The sequence below is a fragment of the Toxorhynchites rutilus genome, chromosome 1, assembly GCF_029784135.1.
Source record: "Toxorhynchites rutilus septentrionalis strain SRP chromosome 1, ASM2978413v1, whole genome shotgun sequence".
NCBI lineage: Eukaryota > Metazoa > Arthropoda > Insecta > Diptera > Culicidae > Toxorhynchites > Toxorhynchites rutilus.
Window position 1 is genome coordinate 117,253,117 of NC_073744.1, and position 22,121 is coordinate 117,275,237.

General features: G+C 41.5%; 3 protein-coding genes across 4 annotated transcripts; 1 reads left to right on the forward strand and 2 right to left on the reverse strand.

Annotated features, from left to right (window-relative positions):
- Positions 1-684: 684 nt before the first annotated feature.
- Positions 685-5,092, reverse strand: LOC129762787 (uncharacterized). Of its 2 annotated transcripts, XM_055761327.1 has the most exons (6): positions 4,571-5,092; positions 2,507-2,671; positions 2,133-2,387; positions 1,821-2,072; positions 1,430-1,762; positions 685-1,226 (listed from the first exon to the last, which is right to left on the reverse strand). In XM_055761327.1, exons 3-6 carry the CDS (start codon positions 2,359-2,361, stop codon positions 745-747), a joined length of 1,296 nt encoding a protein of 431 aa, XP_055617302.1. In that variant the 5' UTR covers positions 2,362-2,387; positions 2,507-2,671; positions 4,571-5,092; the 3' UTR covers positions 685-744. The 2 variants fall into 2 exon arrangements, with proteins under 2 accessions (XP_055617302.1, XP_055617303.1); XM_055761328.1 differs by lacking the exon at positions 4,571-5,092 and having other exon boundaries at positions 2,439-2,520.
- LOC129762788 (uncharacterized) lies at positions 2,695-4,331 on the forward strand. Its single transcript, XM_055761329.1, has 3 exons — positions 2,695-3,266; positions 3,324-3,518; positions 3,703-4,331. The coding sequence occupies exons 1-3, from the start codon at positions 2,752-2,754 to the stop codon at positions 3,914-3,916; spliced, it is 924 nt and encodes a 307-aa protein (XP_055617304.1). The 5' UTR covers positions 2,695-2,751; the 3' UTR covers positions 3,917-4,331.
- Positions 5,093-10,214: 5,122 nt separating the features above from the next.
- On the reverse strand, positions 10,215-21,924 carry LOC129761369 (uncharacterized protein K02A2.6-like). Its single transcript, XM_055759090.1, has 4 exons — positions 21,371-21,924; positions 20,767-21,329; positions 20,219-20,658; positions 10,215-10,418 (listed from the first exon to the last, which is right to left on the reverse strand). The coding sequence occupies exons 1-4, from the start codon at positions 21,922-21,924 to the stop codon at positions 10,215-10,217; spliced, it is 1,761 nt and encodes a 586-aa protein (XP_055615065.1).
- Positions 21,925-22,121: the final 197 nt, after the last annotated feature.

The window sequence follows — 22,121 nt, forward strand, 5'->3', positions numbered from 1 at the left end:
TGAAGGGGCATGCAGTCTAGAATAACCGAACCAAAGTGTTGCATTTGCACCCGTTTTTGTAGACGAATTCCGGAGTGTAAAAATGCATATAGTAATTCATTTCATAGTAATTCATTCCATTGAAACTGTGAATCAATCCGTTAATACCCCCACCTCTTTAAATTATATCCTCCACTTTGTTGTTGGAAATTCGTGCCCGCTGAGTAGATGAGAAAAAGATTAATGACGATTTCCTTGAATAAGATGTGATTCTATGGCGAATCGATGCTAGTGGATGGCAAGTTGATGGTTGGTAGCGTTTTTACCGCGGTCTAAATTTTAGATGTGATTTAGATATGTCGCTCTCCCTTGGGGTTGACGGAATTAAAATATACAAGGTTCGGACTATGTTCTATAAAGAGTTCACTGAACTCTTGCCCGGGTCAACGAACTTAAAGAATAAGTTTCGGGCGCAGAGTAGATGGAGGAAAACACTACTGGTTATCTTTCTGGTCGAGAACGTTCTGACTGTCTAGTCAGGTGTTCATTTATGAGTCACCTTCAAGCTTTATCAAGCGTTACATCTTTTGATAATGTCTATCATCAAGCGTTTGTACACGCTGCATCCAAAGTGGACACAACAGGAATGAATGCACTAATTTTCGTAACTAAAATATTTTATTTTCAGAAATGACAACGTTGAAATGAAATATCGAAGCTCGAAACATTTATTTTAAAATTTATAATCTATCAGTACAGAACAGGTTATGATTGCACTTTTATCCTTTGTTTCGGAACATTAGCTGAACCACGAGTGCCATTCAAAGTTGAGTACTTAGTACTATTCAAATGGTGAACGAAAGAATCGTTGTAACATACATCTGCGTTTATCTCAATATCAGGCACAATACTCGATGTTTGTAGATCTTCGTTGGTTTGATTTATACAGGAAACATCACCAATATCAAGCGAAATTTTAGATTCCCTATTGCTCATGGTAGCACTTTTATTATCCACATTAATAGGCTTCGATTCATCTAGTGTTTTGTTAATATTGGCGAGAGAAGTTGAACATGTAATTATTGACGATTCATCTTCAATCTTCCTTTCAACCGGTGCTTCTAGTAAAGTGGGTTCTGCATCATCAATTGATTCCTTCGGAGACGAAAAATAGCATGTGCTTCCATGATCGAATATGTAGGGCAATCTTAAAGTAGGCACAGCGTCTTTCTTAAGATGTTTACCTCCTAGAAGAAAAGAATGTGAAAGCATGTTAATATTCATGTACACTGAACAAAATAATAAAATGGGAAATGTTGAGCATGTTTTAAAATTTTAGTCCACACAAAAAAACAGAGGGGTAGAGAGGGGGAAGGGTTTACACAAACGGGTCAGATGTGGGGAGCAAGTTAGGAATATGAGAGAATTAATTTTAATTGATTCAAATTACCCGGTACGTAGCATGTTTTGGCAAAATGCAAGCTGCAAACTTTCGAATTTTTAGTCGGCATCATCTTACATCGCAAAGAATTTATCCAAACCGTGAAGCGACTATCAAACCACGGAGGAAACTTATGTAAAGTAATGCTTGCCGTTACCCTTGACCGGCAACCTGCCACGTAGCATATTCTATTACTTAGTGAATGTTGTACATATTTGTTGTAATTGTGGTCTTGTAAGTGTTCGGGTCTCTCTTCTACGAGGAAACATCTTTTTTGGATCTGTATCAATGGTTTAATCTTCTTAGATGGAACTATATTTGGTTTGAGATACGTTGAAATTGCTGTAAAAAAGCCTTCATTTGTGCCTTATTTGCTACTTATGGAATGTGGGAAATATACTTTCTTGAAAGTCAGTTTTCATGAAGTGATGGTGGCAAATCATCCAGCCCGCCGTACTTAAAGAGTCTGCTATCCCAAGTACGAGTTTCCAACGTCTTAACACTGACTTCTCAACTGGAAATTTTTCCAAACAACTTCGTCTTTTAGTACGGCAACCGGCTACACAGCATACTCTCCCAAGTTTAATATCGTGGTTACAATACGTAAGCTTCACAGAAGGAACTACACGATTCTTCAGTTTCAGGCGGCTATCTGTTGAATACAAATTTGTTGGAGCGCAAGTTTGAATCCAAAATCGAATCATTAACTTACATTTAATGAAATCCGCTTCGCAGAAATGATCGATGCAAATCCTTTCTGTTCGATTTCCCGAAAGGTGTACAAAACGGGTCCATTTTTGATACACCTTGCAATCAGTCGGTGGAACACGGAAGAAAATCTTACTTTCGGGCAATCCAGTGAAGTTTTTGCATGCGGGAACTATGCACTTTCTAGCTTGCTCTTGAGTATGGTTCCGAACTTGCTTCTTTAGATCAGTCATTCTCAATACTGACACAAGTTACACAACTGAAAAGAACAATACGTTATATAAGAAATTGTGCAGAGTAAAATTTCTACCAATCTTATCACAAACGCGTTAATTTTCAATGATTCAAACATTGTAATTTATGAAAAGAACTACTAACCTTCACAAACTTACTACCGGTTTGACACTACAAAACGTAAACCATCATCACTTTCACTGCAGCGCCGCCTGTCTGTGGGTTTTCCGTTAGATCGCCAGTCACAACTTCACGCCAACTCATAACTTTTGTAGATGTCAGCACAATGCCTTCCAAATTGGAAATTTTCTGGAAAATGTAATCTATAAAACAACATCTGGCATATCTGTGATCAGTATACATTTAAGCGCCGGTTTATCTGTGCAATTATGAATAGTGACTCTGATGTTCCAAATTCCAATATGGATATTCTGAGAATTATTACTCCCGAAGAACTAGAACAGCTGAGGAATATTTATAAGGAGCATTACCCAGATGAAGTTCAATTTTACTTTCTCATCCAAAATGTGCTATCTTGGAAAGATAGCTTGGAGAAAATGAGTGATGCTGAGAAAGCAGATTTATCTGTGAGGGCAAACATAAAATTCTATACCCCAAGAGGTGGAAATCCAGCAAAAACTGGTACATTTGTTGCAATAACGGATGATGAAGATCCGAATGTGTATTTCCATACTTTACAAGAAGATTCTGAGCATTTAAACAAATATTTATCTGAAACAAAACGTATCAACTGGTCGAGTAATCCAGTTTTCTCTTGTATTAGTGATAATCATGCTGAATTACTTAGAGATCTATCAACTCAATTCAATTGCGAGTATGAGCTCTTATCAGATTGTTCGTATTATTTGATAACGAAACAAGAAGCGGTTAATTTCCAATACAAGTATTAACATAGAATCGATTCAATATTTTGCTACAAATACATCATTATCTATTTTAGAGTTCCTGAAGATATTATTATGAAAAATCTTGATCCTATACATGCCACATTGATGAACGAACGATGGCCTCATCGATATCCTGGTTCAGAAAAATACATTGCACTATTAATTCACTTGAATGGAGGCATTGGATTGTTCACCCAAACTGATGAGCTGGTTGCATGGGTTTTAATGAATGAATTTGCGGGAATCGGGTGCGCATATTCTAAATATTTTTCTTGTGGAAATCTGGAAAAAATATGACATAATTATAACACATTGGCACAAAACTAAAACTTTTATTTCAATGAAGTTGAAGTAACACGTGGAACCGATTCTGAACTGTGATCTCACATGAAAGAATTTTCTCTGATTTCCTCATGTTTTTGTCCATTACAGCCATCTTCAGGTTATGCCCAGTTACCGTCGTCGAGGATTTGGCGAATTGTTGGCTAAGGCAATGTCGAAGCAAATTGCTACAGAGAATGACAGCGATGTAAATGCTTTTATAGTAGATAAAAACATCAACTCGATAAACTTGTTTTATAAGCTCGGCTACAAGAAAATAGCCGGTTCAAATTGGGTTCGCGCACGAAAAAATGAAGGATCATAATCTATTCCGCTAATCTGGAAATTTTGAGTAGCAAAGTCACCGTAGACGAAACAATAAATGCTATGTGTTATCAATACACAAATCTTTAAAACATTCATCTGTAAAGTCGGGTACACCAGTGTTCAGATAATCTGAAAGCCATGGCCAAAATAAAAAAGCGAGATCCTACCACTCATTGACAAATTTCAGGAAGGCCTATAGAATTACTATGGAACTCGCATTCGTGGATAATCCGCTTGCGTATGTTGAATCATACAGAGTTGAGCAAATCTAAATCCTTTTATATAATATATAAATATTCTATTCAACACAAATGTATTCTCCATTCCCAGTTGTGTAGCACAAATTTTCTTAGATTAATATTTTGTTGTATGTATGTATAATGAATAAAAGAAAGTTATCAAAACCTTTTGTGTAAATTTTCAATGGTATGTTGAATGTTATCCAAGCTTTAATTCTTTGGAAAGCGGTGTGACGAACGCAATAAATGTAAATCAGACATTTACTGGGTTTATCATGTAAAATATTTCATATTTTCTGCAAATCTTTGCTGAATGTCTCACAAATTTCAAATCTATATTCATTGAATCACTGCCGCATTGCTTTGAACTATCGTGGTATGTCCTATTTTTTTCTACTGCACTCCAAGCTTACCTACTGCTTATTGAGGAAAAAGCAGATTGAAAACTGTCGCGACCGCCAATATAATCGTCCATTGCGATCGATAGATGGGCTTCAAACATGAAGCCTCATCCCAGAAAGTTCTTTGCTGGCTACAGCGAGGAAAACTCTATAAACTCATTTATGAAGCCGACTAGTACGTGGGTGTTAATCACGTAATGCGGCGTTGATTGTGTTCCACACTGTGAACTCTCCCAGCTCAATGGAAGCGCGTCCTCACGTTATCAGCGGAGAGAGAGTGCCGACAATGTTTAGCTCGTGATGTTACTGCAGTCCGATGCGATGCGAGGCACAGCTCGATTGTTGGTTGTTCGGCTTAATTACGATGTCTGCTGCTGCTGCTGCTCCTGCTGTTGATATTGATGAAGACCGATGCGACACCCAGCTCGATATTGGCTGCTCGGGTTAGCTTCCTTGTTCGCTGCTGCCACTGCTGCTGGTGTTCCTTGTTAGATGTTGCTCGTATCACGTCCGTTGTAAGAATGCCTGCTGCGCAAAGTCAAAGTCAAACATTGATTTTATTTTACATTTTCAGTTGGGTAGCATTGTATATACATATATAAGTGATTCAGATTATATATCTTTACATCTTCGGTTTCATATTTATGTTATCAAATTCAAGTTATGCAATTTTGCTTTTATCTAGTGTTCATCCAACTTAGGATTGGTTTTTTTTTGTGATTTAAAACTAACTAAAAAACTAACCTACTATTTACAACTAAATCTACTTAACCTACTATATACAAAGAGCTAATTTGCTGATAATTGGATTGAGCACATCTCTGAAGGAATGTTTCATTCTGTGTTGTAATTTTGTTCTTAACTGTTTCGCACCCGGCTATTTCATGTAAATCTGTGGTCCGTGTGAATCTAGGCAAGTCGAGCAGCATCCGAAGTGTCCTGTTCTGGATTCGCTGTAATTTAATCTTGTGTATTTCTGCGCATGATCCCCACACAGGTGTAGCATATAAAATCACTGGTGATATTATTTGTTTATAGACGGCAATCTTGTTGGGCCAAGATAATCTAGACTTGCGGCAGATGAGAGGATAAAGACGTCTCACCAAAATGAAGCATCTGGTGATGATATTTTCTGTGTGGGATCGAAAAGTCAATCTTGAATCAAGAGTGATTCCAAGATACTTTACTTCGGAAGACCAATCAATCGGAGATCCGTTAATTGAAACTCTGCAATTTGGTGGTGGGTTCAATTTATATGTTTGTCTGTGTTTAAAAATTATAGCTTGGGTTTTAGAGGCATTAATTTTGATCTTCCAGGAGGAAGCATAATTAACAAAGATATTCAGGCACCGCTGAAGTCTGCTTCTAAGCTCTCGCGTAGTACGACCCTTCACGCTAAGAGCAGTATCATCTGCGTAGAGATAACATACACCAGTCAGGGAATTGTGGGACATCTGACGTGTATAAGTTATAAAGAACAGGACTGAGCAGACTTCCTTGCGGTACACCTGCTGGTATAGAAATGATTTTAGATACAGTACCTTGCAGCGATACCTTAAACGATCTTTGTTGCAGGTAGCTACGGATGATTTTCACCAAATATTAGGCTGTCAAAAAAGTCCTGCGGTATTTCCGCGAGGTGTCGTTGTAAGCGCGTAGTTCTAGTTGTATTCATTTTATCGAGTCATACTATAGCTTGTTGGAAAGGTATTTTTGCGCGCTGTAATATAGTCCTTGACAGTGTTTTGTTTGGTTAAGTCGTTCGTGAGTTATAGTGTCGCAAATATGGAACAAAATAAAAAGAAAATCCGACATATTTTACAGTACTACTATGACAAAGGCAAAAATGCATCTCAAGCTGCCAATAAAATTTGTGCAGTTTATGGACCCGATACAGTTTCCATTTCCACCGCACAACGATGGTTTCAACGTTTTCGTTCTGGTGTAGAGGTCGTCGAAGATGCGCCACGCTCCGGAAGGCCTGTCGTCGAAAATTGCGACAAAATCGCTGAATTAGCCGAGAAAGACCGGCATAGTAGCATCCGTAGCATCGGCCAAGAGCTGGGGATAAGTCATCAAACCGTTATTAACCATTTGAAGAAGCTTGGATTCACAAAGAAGCTCGATGTATGGGTGCCACACACGTTGACGCAAAAAACATCTTTGACCGTATCGACGCATGTGAATCGCTGCTGAATCGCAACAAAATCGAACCGTTTCTGAAGCGGATGGTGACTGGCGATGAAAAGTAGGTCACTTACGACAACGTGAAGCGCAAACGGTCGTGGTCGAAGCCCGCTGAAGCGGCTCAGACGGTGGCCAAGCCCTCATTAACGGCCAGGAAGGTTCGGCTGTGTGTTTGGTGGGATTGTCAAGGAATAATCTATTATGAGCTGCTTCCCTATGGCCAAACGCTCAATTCGGACCTGTACTGCCAACAACTGGACCGCATGATGGTAGCACTCATGAAGAAGAGGCCATCTTTGATAAACAGAGGCCGCATTGTCTTCCATCAGGACAACGCCAGGCCACACACTTCTTTGGTGACGCGCCAGAAGCTCCGGGAGCTCGGATGGGAGGTTCTTTTGCATCCGCCGTATAGTCCGGACCTTGCACCAAGTGACTACCACCTGTTTTTGTCCATGTCGAACGAGCTAGGTAGTCAGAAGTTAGCCACAAAAGAGGCCTGTGAAAATTGGCTATCCGAATTTTTTGCCAATAAGGAAGCGAGCTTCTATAACAGGGGTATTTTGAAGTTTGCATCTCGTTGGGAACAAGTCATCGAACAAAACGGCGCATATTTGACTTAAAACAGATGATTGTAACTAATTTTATGAACAACTGAAAATTTAAAAAAAATACCGCAGGACTTTTTTGACAGCCTAATATATAGGAAAATTGTAGTTTAAGAGCCTATGCACAAGCCCATCATGCCAAACATTGTCAAATGCCTTTTCGACATCTAACAACGCCATAGCAGTGGACTTGGACACAGCTCGATTTTTGTTTATGTTGTTTGTCATCCATAGTACCCAATGTCCTGGAAAAAAGGTAATGAAGATGGTCGAGTTTCGAGCGACATAGCATGCGCTGCCATAACTATTTCGCAAATAGTGACGTCAGTCGTTGTGTTTATCTTTGATTGCCCACCGCATCTATGTAAAAATGCTATTTTCAGGAAGTAATTTATCAATTAAAAACGTACATTTTTGTAGAGCCCCCGCTGAATATGAGGCTAATGTGATAGTGTGAAGTGAATATTTGTGAAATGACGTCGAAAAAGACGGATAAAAGTGATATTTCCATGTGCCTTTTTCACTCCCCCACGTTCATAGAAACAAACGAAGTTTCAATATTTTACCGTTATGAAGTTGATGTTTCGAAGGCTCTCAGTGTCGGTGTGTATGTTGTGAGATAATAATCGCCAATTAATCAAAATTTCACCGAAAATGTTACTGCTTTCGAGAACTAAGCATACGACTGCTCTCTAGACCTTTTTACCACATGAATAATCGAAATAAGCCACGATATAATTGTCATCTATTAAAAAAAACAACCAGTTGAATGATTTCATGGTAATTTTGACTCAAATTATCATGCAACCGTGAGTATTTTCAACATTGTTTTGTTTCTTCCATATACATTCCATATTGAATGCAAATAATTACGACACGATATTTGGCTTGCCAATACAGATATACTACGCCTACTGCTCCACCTCTATATGTACCTCATTGCATAGTACCTGATGTGATGTCGAGTGACCGCTTCTAAACCCAAACTGTTGTGGAGGAAAAATACTGTTGGTTTCAATGTGCATCAGAAGCCGTTTGTGTACCAGCTTTTCAAACAGTTTACTCAGCGATGAGAGCAAGCTTATTGGTCTGTAGCTGGACGCAGATGTAGGGTCTTTCCCGGGTTTAAGAATGGGGATAACTTTAGCTGTTTTCCATGAAGTAGGAAAATAGCTAAGATCCAGGCATCTATTGAAGATGTTGCAAAGAAAAGTGTAAGCTTTCATATTCAAATTTTTAAGAATGATATTGAAAATGCCATCAAACCCGGGAGCCTTCATATTTTTACTGCTCTTCACCGCTGAGCAAAGTTGCTCTACCGTAATTACCCCTTCTGGTGGAATAAGGCCAGGTTGATTATCAACGCTGCTGATGCTCAAGGAAACCATCTGTTCATGTGAGCTCTGCATGTGGAGGCTAATATTGTGGAAATTATAAAAATGGTCCCCGATTGCATTGGCCTTCTCGATTGGAGTGATTAAGATTGACCCCTCGATCCTCAATGTTGGAACTGGTTTCGGCTTTGTCTTCAGCACTTTTGATAATTTTCAAAAGGGACAAGAACGAGTATCTAATGCTTGGACAAAACGTCCGAAATTTTCATTTCGGAGTGAGTCCATCCTAGATGCTATCACTTTTGTAAGACTACGAGCAAGACGTCTTTTATTCTGATCACCCGACCTTTGAAATTGCCGTCTATATATGTTTCTGAGTCTGATTATTAATAATGTGTGACGATCTATTTCGATGAACTTACCCCTAACAGGCACACTTCGAACACAAGCCCTATCCGCCACAGATATGGCTTCACGGAATCCATCAAGTTCACGGTCGATGTCTGCTGGTGTATCGAGCACCGGATTCTCCACGATATTGTTGTCAACTAACCTAGCGAACACCACCCAGTCCACATGGTGGTAATCTTTGATCTGTTGTACTGGAACGGAAACTGCATTACCACCAAATTCGCAGATTACCGGATGATGGTCAGAGTTCAACTCATTGAGTGAGAAGGGCTTGGTGGTATCGACATTGGCCAGAAAAATATCCAGTGTTGAAACACTGCCCGATGGAGACTAGAACGTAGGAGTGTCCGCAAACTGTACCACATAATTTCCGAGCTGGACATGTTCGAAGAGTAGGAGACCATTAGAATTTCGTTGATAATTACCCCACAGCTCATGCTTTGTGTTGAAGTCTCCCCCGTCAATCAGCTTTGCGTTGGTACGGGTGATGATGGTCGGATCATTTTTAAATTTAATGGAGAGACCACTGGTGCTAGTGCACTGTCTAGGACAGTAGGCTGCGATGATTTGAAGCTTACCTACAAGCGTTCGCACCTCAACTCCAACGGCTTCAATTATGGAGGTGTTATAGTGTGGAATAGCGAAGAACCGGATGCCTTTTTTCACGAGAATCGCAACCCCTCCTCCCCTTGAGTTGGAACGATCCAGACGTATGATGGAATAGTTTGGCAGAGAGAAACTGTCGCTGGATGTTAAGAGGGTTTCCGTGATGAGCCCCACATCAATTTTATATCTGCTGACAAATTCCTGCAGCTCATACTTTTTTGCCCGAACAGAGCAAGCATTCCAGGTGAAGATATTAAGGCTGTTAGTCGCCATATTGGATGATAAATGACCCGAGTACTTGCAACTGCTCGGACTTGCTGCGACATTGATGAAAGGCGACTATCATGCTATTGAATATCTCCATCAATTCAGCTGGCTTGAAAAGATCCGCATTGTTGTGTGGAGGGTCAGATTTTGGTGTAAACTGTGTTCTGAATCCGGGAGGAGGGTTGGACCACTGGTTGTTCGTGGAAAAACCAACTACATTGGGTCGGAACGAACTATATTTATTCAGTGCTGGAAAGTCATCTGCTTTGAACACTGGGTCAGCCTGTTTTTCGGTTTCGGTTGAGTGCTGGAAGATGCCTCCTTTCGGATGCGTTTGAAAACTTCGCGTTTTGGACATTGTTTATCCGATTCCTGATGGTCACCTCCACAGTTAGCACATTTCAGGGCAGCCGCCCCTTCCACCGGACAGTCCGCTGATACATGATTCTGCGCACAGATGTTACATCGTGGGACCATGTTACAATTCCTTGTACCATGACCAAAGTTCAGGCACCGTTGGCGTTGTGTAATATCTCTATTTCCACCACGATACGGCTCCCATTTGACGGCGAGGGAAAAAAGAAAACGGATTGCTTGCAGGCTATTCAATGTAACCGATCCTCTTTTGAAGTGGAGCAGGTAGAGACGATCCCGATAATGTTTCACTTTTTCGTCCCGTCTCACCATGCGGTGCACTACTATAAGAGCCATTTTATAATGTTCACGAAGCTCAGATATAAGATCCTCAATATCTAGTTCTGGCAATCCTCTTATAACAACTTTAAAAGGTTTATCCCCTGGAATGTCATGGGAGAAGAACTCAGCATTGATTTGCTTCAAGTATGTTACAGTTTTCTCATAGGGTTCTTTAGAGGTCACCATCACTTTTATGCCGATTCTGCAAAGTTTGAATACGGTTTCAATACGCCGTGCTGGCAATTCCCTCATAAGCTGACTTAGAGGTATGCCTTTCACCATAAATGGAGGAAGTTTCACTTTCAGTGGTATTTTATTCACACTGTTTCGCTGCACACCAACGAGTCGCCGCATACTGATGCGCTCTCACTCACACGATTGCTCGTTATATCGGGAGTTCTAGTGCTTTCCACCGAACGAAGCGATTCCTTCCTCTGAAACTTATCGTGCCCATTACTGCTGCTGTTGGTTTTTTCGGGACTTTGCTTCTTCCCTGCTTCTTACGCCTCTTAGCCATCACTTTTACCGCGCGCGTGACTCACTAACGTTTAACGATTTTTCGGATTTTCAGTTTGTTTATAACACCGGAGCAAAGAAAAAATGCGTGTGTTCACCACGAATGTCGAACACCGAATGATGCCTGCTGCGCGGCGTCGCTCGCGCTTTTATAGCCTGGTTCATATTTTCCTTACATGTGATTGGTCTATAGTTCTCATTGCATGATTCTCATGTTTTCATGTTGTTATTATTATTATTTCATCACCCTATTCTGTACTCTACAAAAACTATAGCCAGATAGGTCCCAATCCTGATCGCAATTGCAGAGAAAATGTTCCGAGTTCCGAGCTGGATTCGAGTATAGAAGGGTGACATATTTTTTATCAGGAAAAGGATGGGATATAAGGAAATTATTACAATGTTGATGATCACACTCAATTTCTAAGGTGAAGGTGGAAGCTAGCCACAAATGGCTGCCACAATGGCGCTCATTTCTTTCATCTCTCTCCTTCGCCCCTCGCCCGAAAAACAATAATTTTGCGAAACATTGTGAAGAGAATGATCGTTTTCGCACACTTCCCATCGAGTAATATCAACCAAACTCTAATCGATTACTCACAAGATATTAAATTCTGCTGTCGCACTGTATAGTGAAAAACGTCGGAAAACTCGAGCTAGTGCTCTGAAAGTTAAATTTTCATTTTTCAATTTTCGGCAATGGTTTTGTTTGTATTGGTGAAAGCATCGTTATTTTTTCGACACTGATGCCCGGCAACATAATTGAAATAGCTATAAAAACCACCCAATAAAATGTTATTCCTGAGTCATAACGTTTCATGTTATGAAAATCAATAGAATAAAATTGTGTTGATATCAATACAATTATTATTTTTACATTGTAACTCTTTGGATTTGGGATAGGGTTCTCAGGGTCGCTTATTCATTAGCCGGTTGCTGGTAAATACCTGGTAATTCACCTCTCACAAATAGGAGCTCTCCTCTATCGTCTCGCACTGCCAGACCACCTCACGCACCAAAGAAGCCACCTGCTAAGCCCACAAGCCGCTCTAGCTCAAAGGCTATGCAGTGTCAGCACACCTACTTCCAACCAAATGAGGACGAGGGCTGGCGACTCCTTTTGAGTCCGGAGGACGACAAGGTTCACGGGATAGTCGTAGTGGAGGAAAACAATTATAGTTTTTTCGCAGACTATACAACCTTAAATTTATTTTATTCTTCCACCCCACTCTTTCTCTTCCTGTTTTTACTATTTCCTCATTATTTCCTATCTTTCTTTAATTTATTTTATACGTGACGTCACATTCGATCATGCATGATACTTGCGGTAACTGTGGTGTGGGCTCTCAGTGTATCCCTAGGGGTATGGGTTAATTTGCAGGTTTTCGCCAGCGTTTCCCCGCAATGGCGGATACTGTAGACGAACAGGACAATAATGGTGGGGTCCGCGTGTGCCTCTGGTTGCTTCTTTTTTCCTTCTCTTTCTTTTTTCCTCTGATCTTTCTTTCTCTTGTATAATTTATATTTCATCTATCAGTAATCCTTCACCACTTCTTATCACTAGCTTCAAAATTTAAAATTTGATTTATTCCTGCGCGCACTTCTAACTTCCTCAAATGTTTTAAGTCGTTTTCCGGCACTGGTCATTTACCGAGCTTTTTCTTTTCCAGCTTTTTGTGTGGGGAAACAATCGATTTCTTTTTCTCTGCCCAGTTGGCAACCCCGTTTGATGACGGTAGGTCAACTGGACAGTTTAACGCGGTGGGTATTGCTTACCCAGGATTCAAACCATTTGTAAAAGGGTTGAATACTCCCAAGTAACCGGCAATTAGGACTCAATGTAAATTATTTCCTGTTTTCTGGATTTGGGTGGAGCTCAAATGGCGCTTGGAACCAACGGTTACAACGTTTAATGGGTCTATAATGTAAGTTTTAGAAACTTTAACATTGGGTAAGAAAATTGTATTGCAGAGCTCGGAACACACGGCTGCCTATGTTTTCAAAAACGGTAAACGGAAAAGTATTACATTCAATCAAAATACCTGGGCCAACGAAGAGAAGGGTTAGGGCTCTCCAACGTGAATATGTGAAAACAATACGATCGACGAAGGAAAATATTAAGGAATTATCAACATCGAATTACTATGCGGAAGAACTTGTTAATACCAAAAGAGCCCCAATTCGCATGTGTTATAAATTTGCTCATGTTACGCTCGCGTATAATCAGAATTTTACTTCATATGCAAATGCACCTTCTATATATATTTATATTTGCAATTGTTCATCGGAACATATCGTTCATACATTTTACTTTAGTATTGAATTGTTATTTTTTTTTAAATGTATTCAAAGACTCGTGTCAATGAAGCGCCACACAGTCTGATAAGTGAATTGATCTATTTACGTTTGCTTTGCTCTTCTCTCACAAACACTATTACCCCATTTTTACACGTGATTTTACCTATACTACTACAATGGCTAGCTTCACCTTTTGGCAATTTGGGAAAAAACCTCTTATTTAATCAAATAAAATAAAAAAAACGATACGTTAAAGTAAATTTTCATTCATAATTTTGATTTTGAAAGCATGTTTATTCCACCTGGATATCCATCATTATTTTCGCCTCCCAATGAAATCACACGAAGTTTAATGCCGTCTCCGCGAATATACTTTTCAAAATCAGAATCCGAATTGGATTACGAATCCAATAATACAAAAGCAAAAGTAGCAGGTTTTCCATTTTCATAGTCTTTATTTTTAGATTTTCCAAAACAATACTCGGAATCTGACAGTTCAGTATAGTTGTATTGTTGAACCTGAGTGCGAACCCGTGAAACATCTCAGTGCGAAACTAACAGCTTTCGGATTGGACCTAGTGCGACACTAGGTTGAGAGCCCCCGCATACTACAGACTTTCTGTCAACCAACAGTTTGGTCGGGTCGGCCTTCTGGGGCAAAAACCGATCCAACTGAATCGACGTAATGTGTGCACATGCATACCTCTCCGTATTGATTGAGAAGCCGACCAAACTATCGGCCGACAAATCAGTCTGCAGTCTGCGGGGGCTCTGAAACTGAGTGATAAAAAAAATCGAGGGGTTGTATCCGAGACACGACCGCTTAGGACGAAAGGACTACGCAATCTTTTATTTAATCTTTTTGTTGGTTTACCATTTTGGATATATTATTTGCGAATACGTCGAAATTTCATCAATAACTCTTTAGTATAAAGTTCCGGAGATCCTGAATAGGTAGCTTTGTAGTTTCGTGGTTTTGTAGAATCATTTCGGAAAGCAACGATTCTCTCTTGCCTTTGCAAGAACAATACACTAATTGGTCATATGTCGCAATTTGTTTCTCTATATCAATGCACGCATTGCATTGAGTAATTAACGCTTTCACTACGATTGTCGTCTATAGACGATATTCGGGCGATGAGCTGTGTGTACGAGCGTCGTCTATAGACGACATCAGGGTGATACTGCACATCGATCACACCAGCGCGATGTGCATACTTTTCGGCGATGTGCTCCGTCCGACGAAGCACACTGCCATAGTGAAAGGGTTAATGAGAGGCATCTTCCGTGCATCGCCATTCAACAAGCATCAAACACGCGTCTAACAGATGCACACATTTGTAGCGATAGAAACGAAACATAGCGATAATGACCGTTTATGAAAAATTGTTTCTAGATTCTCGGTCAAAAGCGTCAACAAAGCTAGGAGCTTGTTGCATCAGAACTAGAGATGGGCAAATCAGCTCATCATGGTGAGCGGCTCAGAGCCATTCAGCTCATACAAGTGAGCTGCTCATTTGGAACAGCTTTTCAGCTCAGTTGAATTTTGCGGTTGTCCACACAATTACATATGAAACGTAACTACTATGGGACATTTTATAGTGTGCATTTTCTTAATAGACGGAAAGCAAAAAAATTAACGAATTTAATTTGTAATTGTACACAAACTAAAACTGATATTAATTCTAATAATATAATATACAACAAATATTGAATACCGAAATCCAACATAGAAGATGCTTAGAACCAGTAGTAGCCAAATGAAATGCCTTCAGAAATATTGGCCAAGACAACGTTTTTTAATAAAACTACCGATATATTTTCTTTGCATCCAAGAATATAAAAATAAATCCAATAATAGGCGCAACGAGAAATAATTATTCGCGATGAAAAAGGTAACAAAAGGAACATTATCAATTATCAGCATTTATGCCGGGTGGTTTTCTGAATTGTTTTGATTCAGCACGCGGAAATGAATTTATGTGTTTCCACAGTCATGTTTAAATAACAATATCATATAAAGGGTGTGTCACATCAAATTGCATCACGGAAAAAAACGCTGTAGAAATTTAATTTTTAGGAATTATATCTTCAGCTTTCGCTTATAATCAGATAAGAGTGTATAGATCACGTTGGACATGCTTCACTGTCAATTTTTCTTAAATTTGGAAAAATGTCGTCGAACGAAAAAGAGCGTCGTGAATTAATCCTGTGCACTCATTTCGAGAATCCGGAGTTGTCACATCGGGACATCGATAAGATGCTGGGAATCATCCAATCCACGGTCAGCATAGTACTAAAACGATACTTCGAGAACCTAACCATCGACCGGAAGGTGAAGAACTGCAAAAATGGATGCTCCGTCAGTGAAAAAGATCACAAGCGCGTAGTTAAGCAGTTTAGACGTGATCCAAGAAGTTCGGACCGGGATGTCGCCAATAAGCTGAATTTGTCAAGTTCATTCGTCCAGCGGACCAAGCAGCGGGAGGGCCTGCGTACATACAAGGTTCAGAAGGCTCCTAACCGCGACGAAAGGCAAAACATGGTGGGGAAGACGCGAGCCCGGAAGCTGTACACCGAAATGCTGACGAAGCCGCATTGCCTGGTAATGGACGACGAAACCTACGTCAAAGCGGACTTTCGTCAGCTGCCGGGCCTGTTGTTCTTCTCCGCAGAGGACAAATTCAGCGTTCCGGAGGAGATTCGCAAGCAGAAACTATCCAAGTTTGCCAAAAAGTACATGGTGTGGCAAGCGATCTGCTCTTGTGGAAAGCGGAGCGCCCTCTTCGTGATGACCGGCACGGTAAACGGGCAGGTTTACCTTAAGGAGTGCCTACAGAAGCGCTTACTACCACTATTGAAGCAGCACGAGGGCCCGACCATCTTCTGGCCGGATCTCGCTTCGTGCCACTATTCAAAGGACGTATTGGAGTGGTACGAAGCCAACGGGGTCACCTTCGTGCCAAAGGAAATGAACCCGCCCAACGCGCCGGAGCTTCGCCCAATAGAGAAATATTGGGCGATTATGAAGCAGGCCCTCCGGAAGAACCCAAAAGTTGTCAAATCGGAGGCGGACTTCAAGAGAAAATGGATTTCTGTTCAAAAAAAACTACAACCTGACGTTGTACAGAACCTTATGGACGGGGTAAAGAGGAAGGTGCGAGCATACGAGCTTGGGCTCGAAGTATGAATAAAAAGAAAATGCCAAAAGTTGTTTAATAGTTTTTATTTTACTGTCTAAAATTTTCAAAAGGATCGGTCTACTGGGCGAATTTCTACAACGTTTTTTCCGTGATGCAATTTGATGTGACACACCCTTTAGTAATTTTATTTACAAGCATATAATAATGTGTATTATTTTGTTTGTCGATGTTAGAAAAATTTAATGAAGTGACGAACGATTGGATATCTTCAAAACAAAAACCTTTTTCCTATCTGACATCTCTGCTAAAGCTAAAGAACGAAGATGAACACACGAAAACAAACTGACGTCATATCATAAAGCGCGGGAGAAATTCTTTCGCGTTTCTCAATTCACACTCTCTGCAGCTTTTGCGATCCACAGCTATGCAGCTCTTCAACTCAACAGCTCATCAGCTCATCAGCTCATCAGCACAACGGCTCAGCAGCTCAACAGCTCAGCAGCTCATCAACTCAACGACTCAGCAGCTCAACAGCTCAGCAGCTCATCAGCTCATCAGCTCTCCCGCTCCGTAATGAGCTGAAGAGCTGCGTTGTTTTGATTGGGAGCCGATCCGAATCCGCTGATGAAGCGATTCGAATGAACTGCTCATGAGCGGATGGCACATCTCTAATCAGGACAGAGCCGATGCGCACGAGAGCACATACGAATGGCCACTAAAAGTATCCATTTCCCATGTACAGGAAAAGAACAAGTTCTATGTTTCGAGCAAAGAAAACAAGCAACACACATAAAGCCAAACACTGATGGCTAAAAGCGACCTATAATCATTTGCACTCTTTACTTTTTTCGCCTGCTTTGCTATAGCTCGAATGGTTGTGTTAATTGCAATGCCAGATGCACTTCAAGTGAAATATTCGCTAGGGTTCGCAGCTCGAGGGGAAACATAGAACACAAAACGTGCAGAATAAGCGACCTTTGTTGTTTCGGGCACAGAAAGATTCTGAGAATTTTCCTCAGAGGAAATTCAATACTTATACGCTAGCGACAGCAAGGGTGGAGTTTACTTCGCAAATATTCTCTTTTCGTTGTCCCCCTTCGTTGTTTCTATTCTAACGGTTGCATGAGTTGCCCGTTAATGACAGCTCTGTTCGGGAGAGCACACAAATGGACAGAACAAATGTATGGGGAAATGTGAATGCTTCTAATTTTCATCGATGTAAACCATATACAGACTGTGGGATTGTAATGTATAGCATATCAAACAAATCTTAGAAAATTTCCGATTCGATTGATATGTAAATCGTTAAAATCCGTTCGCAGCAAAAATAGTTATTAACGTAAACTTTATTTCATAAAAACGTGACCTGTTTTCTGATTTGGCACCCTTAATGTAAGACGCAGTCCTACGTCAAAAAACGTTTTGACAGAAGTTAGTTTGGCTTCTTCTTCTTCTTTTTTCTTCAATGGCACTAACGTTCCTAGAGGAACTTCGCCGTCTCAACGTAGTATTACTTGCGTCATTTTTATTAGTACTTAGTTGAGATTTCTATGCCAAATAACACGCCTTGAATGCATTCTGAGTGGCAAGCTCTAGAATACGCGTGATCACAGTGCAAGTCGGAGGAAATTTCTTTGACGAAAAATTTCCCCGACCAGAACGGGAATCGAACCCGAACACCCGGCATGTTAGTTATGACGCTAACCACTCGGCCACGGGAGCACAAGTTAGTTTGGCACTGGGGTTGAAACTGAACAAAAACGAATTGGCTATAAATTTCGATTTCAGACTTTTGAGCCATGGTTTGCCTTAGGGGTAATCGATTGAAACCACCGGTCCAATTCATCTTCGTTCCACTTGCGCTGCCAGTTAGCGATGGTATTTTACGGACTAAAGAATAAAATTTATGAAGGCGATTTGACGCTGATAAATATCGCCTTCAATTGTACCTACCTTTGCTAATGAGTCAGCCCTCTCATAACCCGGAATTGAGCAATGTAAAGGAACCCAGATAAAGGTAATGACATAACAGCGTCTGGATAAACCACCCAAATTTTCTCGTATTCTCTCAAGGAAGTACGACGAGCGCTTTTCCGGCCTCACTGAATGGATAGCTTCGACAGAGCTAAGACTATCCGTTACAATGTATTAGCTAATTCAGCAATATACACTGAGCAAGGATTCTGAAGACTGTGTGAGGTGCTAAAAAATTCGTTGAACACTCCAAATCCTGAGGACTCATTCATGGAGACAATGCAAGTAAAGTATGTACTTTTTATCACATTTGATACGCCCATACTTTGCATCGAAGATCGTTGGAATGATCCTCGATCGAAGATGATCTGATATTCCATGGATATCCTGCTTCATGGACAGATCAAAATGCACAGAGGAATTGATGTAGTCAGCAAAACAAACACGGTTGGGAATATACAAAGAAGGAACAACTTGCATGAAGATGAATTCATGATATGAACTCATGAATCCGGCGCGAAAATTTAGTTCGATCAGTAGTTCAAAATTACCGATCACGTTTCTGTGATTACCGATGAATTTTACGGACTGCACGTTTAAAAGTGTCGACGAATCTTTCGGCCTGGCCGTTAGATTTTGGATGAAAGGGCGCCGTAGTGACATGGTGTATTCCGTTTTCATGGCAATATTGGCTAAATTCCGTGCTTTTGAATTGGGTGCCGTTGTCTGTGACCAGAAGCTCTGGCATTCGCTTGTTGGCGAAGAGCGGACGCAGCAAGTTGGTAGTTGCTTTCGTCGTAATTTGCCGGGTTGCAAAGATTTCCGGCCATTTACTGTAAGCGTCGACGACAATGAGATAGAATTCTCCATCCAGCGGACCCGCATAGTCAGCGTGAATACGCTGCCACGGAGCGGTGGGTAATGGCCACAATACAGGATTCGTCTTCGGCGGATACCGTGCTGCTGCTGCGCAGTGTGGGCAAGCTCTGACGAAACTGACTATCTCCTCATCCAATCCCGGCCAGTACACATTGCTGCGTGCGATTGCTTTCATTCGATGCATCCCTGGATGGCCCTTGTGGAGTTGAGCCAAGCATTTTTTTTTCGGTAAATGGAGGGGATCACCAAACTGTCCCCGAACACGAATCCTGAACGATTGATTATCCCTCTTGGCGATCATGGAACCTCCGCAGCTCAATGTCTTGCGTTGATGTTGCGGATGTTGGCCAACCGTTTCGGATGAAACGGTGAATCTTCCTCAGTACTAGATCGGACTTGGTTGCTTGTTGTACCATACTGAAACTGAGAGGTAAACGACTGACGCTACTTATCGCTACTGAGCTCAAATCATCCTTTAAATTGGTGCACGCTCGACGAAATCCTCGTCCGGCTTGGCATGCTGGTTGATGAGCCTGGACAACACGTCAGCATTTCCAAATTTGTTGGTCGGGACGTATTCCATAGAAAAATCGTAATTCAGCAATGTTAAGGCCCAACGTTGTACCGGTTAGCCGTGTAAACCGGTATCCCCTTTTTGGATCCGAAAATACGTAGAAGCGGTGCATGGTTTGTTTGAAGCAGGAACCTCCTTCCAAATATGAACTTATGGATTTTGGTTACCGCAAACACTATCGCAAGACCTTCACGATCCGGCTGGGAGTATCGTTGTTCGGCAGCGTTGAGTGCCCGAGAAGCATGCTGGATAATCTTGACCTTGCCGTCAGGAAATTTGTGGCTTATTATTGCTCCTACTCCGACTGATGATGCGTCGGCTGATACTACAATTTCCTGTTCCGGGTTGTAATGGGTGAGCAGGAGTTCGGAGGACAATATTCTCTTGAATTCGTCGAACGTCTGCCTGCATTCCCAAGTCTTAATGAATGATGTGCTGCTTTTGAGAAGTTCATCCAACGGATAACGGATAGTTCTCATGTTTGGGGCGAACTTCCCGTAATAGTTTATTGCCCCTAGGAAGGAACGAACTCCGGTCAAGTCCTGTGGTGGCGGCATATTCTTGATGGCTGTAATTTTTGCTGGATCCGGTCGGATGCCATGGCGATCTAACAGAAATCCCAAGTACCGAATCTGTGGCTTCGCAAATGAGCACTCCTCAGAGCGTATGGTGAAACCGTACTATTGAATCCGCTGTAAAACGGCATGAAGATTACATTGGTGCTCTTCATCATTCTTGCCTCCAATGATAACATCGTCCAAGTAGCCAGAAGTACCCGAAAGTCCGCCCAGCACGGTATCAATCAGCTGCTGAAATGCCCCTGGTGCTACCCCCACTCCGAGTGGTAATCTGTTGTATTCATATAACCCCCGGTGCGTGTTTATTGTGAGCATACGGTGTGAACTCTCATCGACTTCCATCTGCAGGAAAGCGTCAGACAAATCGTTTGTGCTGAACACGATGCAACCGGCCAGTTTGGAGAAAATGTCCTGTGGAAGCGGGAGCGAATATTGATGAGATTGGAGCCGCTCGTTGATCCCAGCGAAGTAGTTCCCACAAATGCGTATGCTGCCGTTCGCCTCCCTAACTACCACTATTGGAGTCGTCCATTCTGAGTAATTTACAGGTGAAATAATATTCAACCGTTCCAGACGATCGAGCTCACCTTCCACTGTTGGTAGCATAGCATAGGAAACCGGTCGACGAGGGCGGAAAATTGGTCGACAGGATTCCTTCAAAACTAGCTTGACTTTGGCCTTATTGCACAACCCCAATGTACTGCTGAATAACTTTGGGTACGTCTTCTGCAATGAACTTACATCCACAGGTACACCACTGATATGGTTGCAGAAATTGTCCATCGGTAGTGACCAAAGATCGAATTCGTCGATGAAGTCGATGCCCAGCAGGTTGAGCGAACACTTGGAGACGAAAATCCTGCCTGCTGCAACGATCCGATGAACGATACCTCATAGACAAACTCGTACCGCAGATCGAGTTGCTCGCCCGACGTTGACTTTGCGACCTGTGTTGCCGGAACCGTTGTTGGCTGTCTCAGCTGCTTCCAGACCTGTTCGGACACAATTGTGATATCCGATGCCGTATCCAATTGTAGGCGCACTGGTACACCATTAATTTCTACCTGCACGATCTGGTTCGTTACTACCTGTTGCTGCTGAAGGTGCTGCAAAATTTGCACGATGATACTATCCGCCGTCATTCCCTGGGTAAAAATCGGCTGCTGATGGGACTGCTGTTGATGTCCGGGTGGACTGTTTCCCGGATTCAGACCTGGTGGCACCGTTTGGGGAGGAAGCTGCTGTTGACGAAATTGTGGGTGTCCATTCGGATGCTGATTCTGCTGACCCTCCATTTTGCTGAAGGTGCGCTTCCTTTTGTTCGGCGGCGGCGTCGTAGTTGAAATTCGATCGTGCTTTCTCTACGCGGATTACCCGTCAAAATTCGTAAAACTCACTAAAAAAAACGTCGCCACTGTTGTAACGCTGTTGTGAGGTGGAGAAATAAAATAATACACTAACGTTACAATAACTTAAATTTATTCGTGAGACA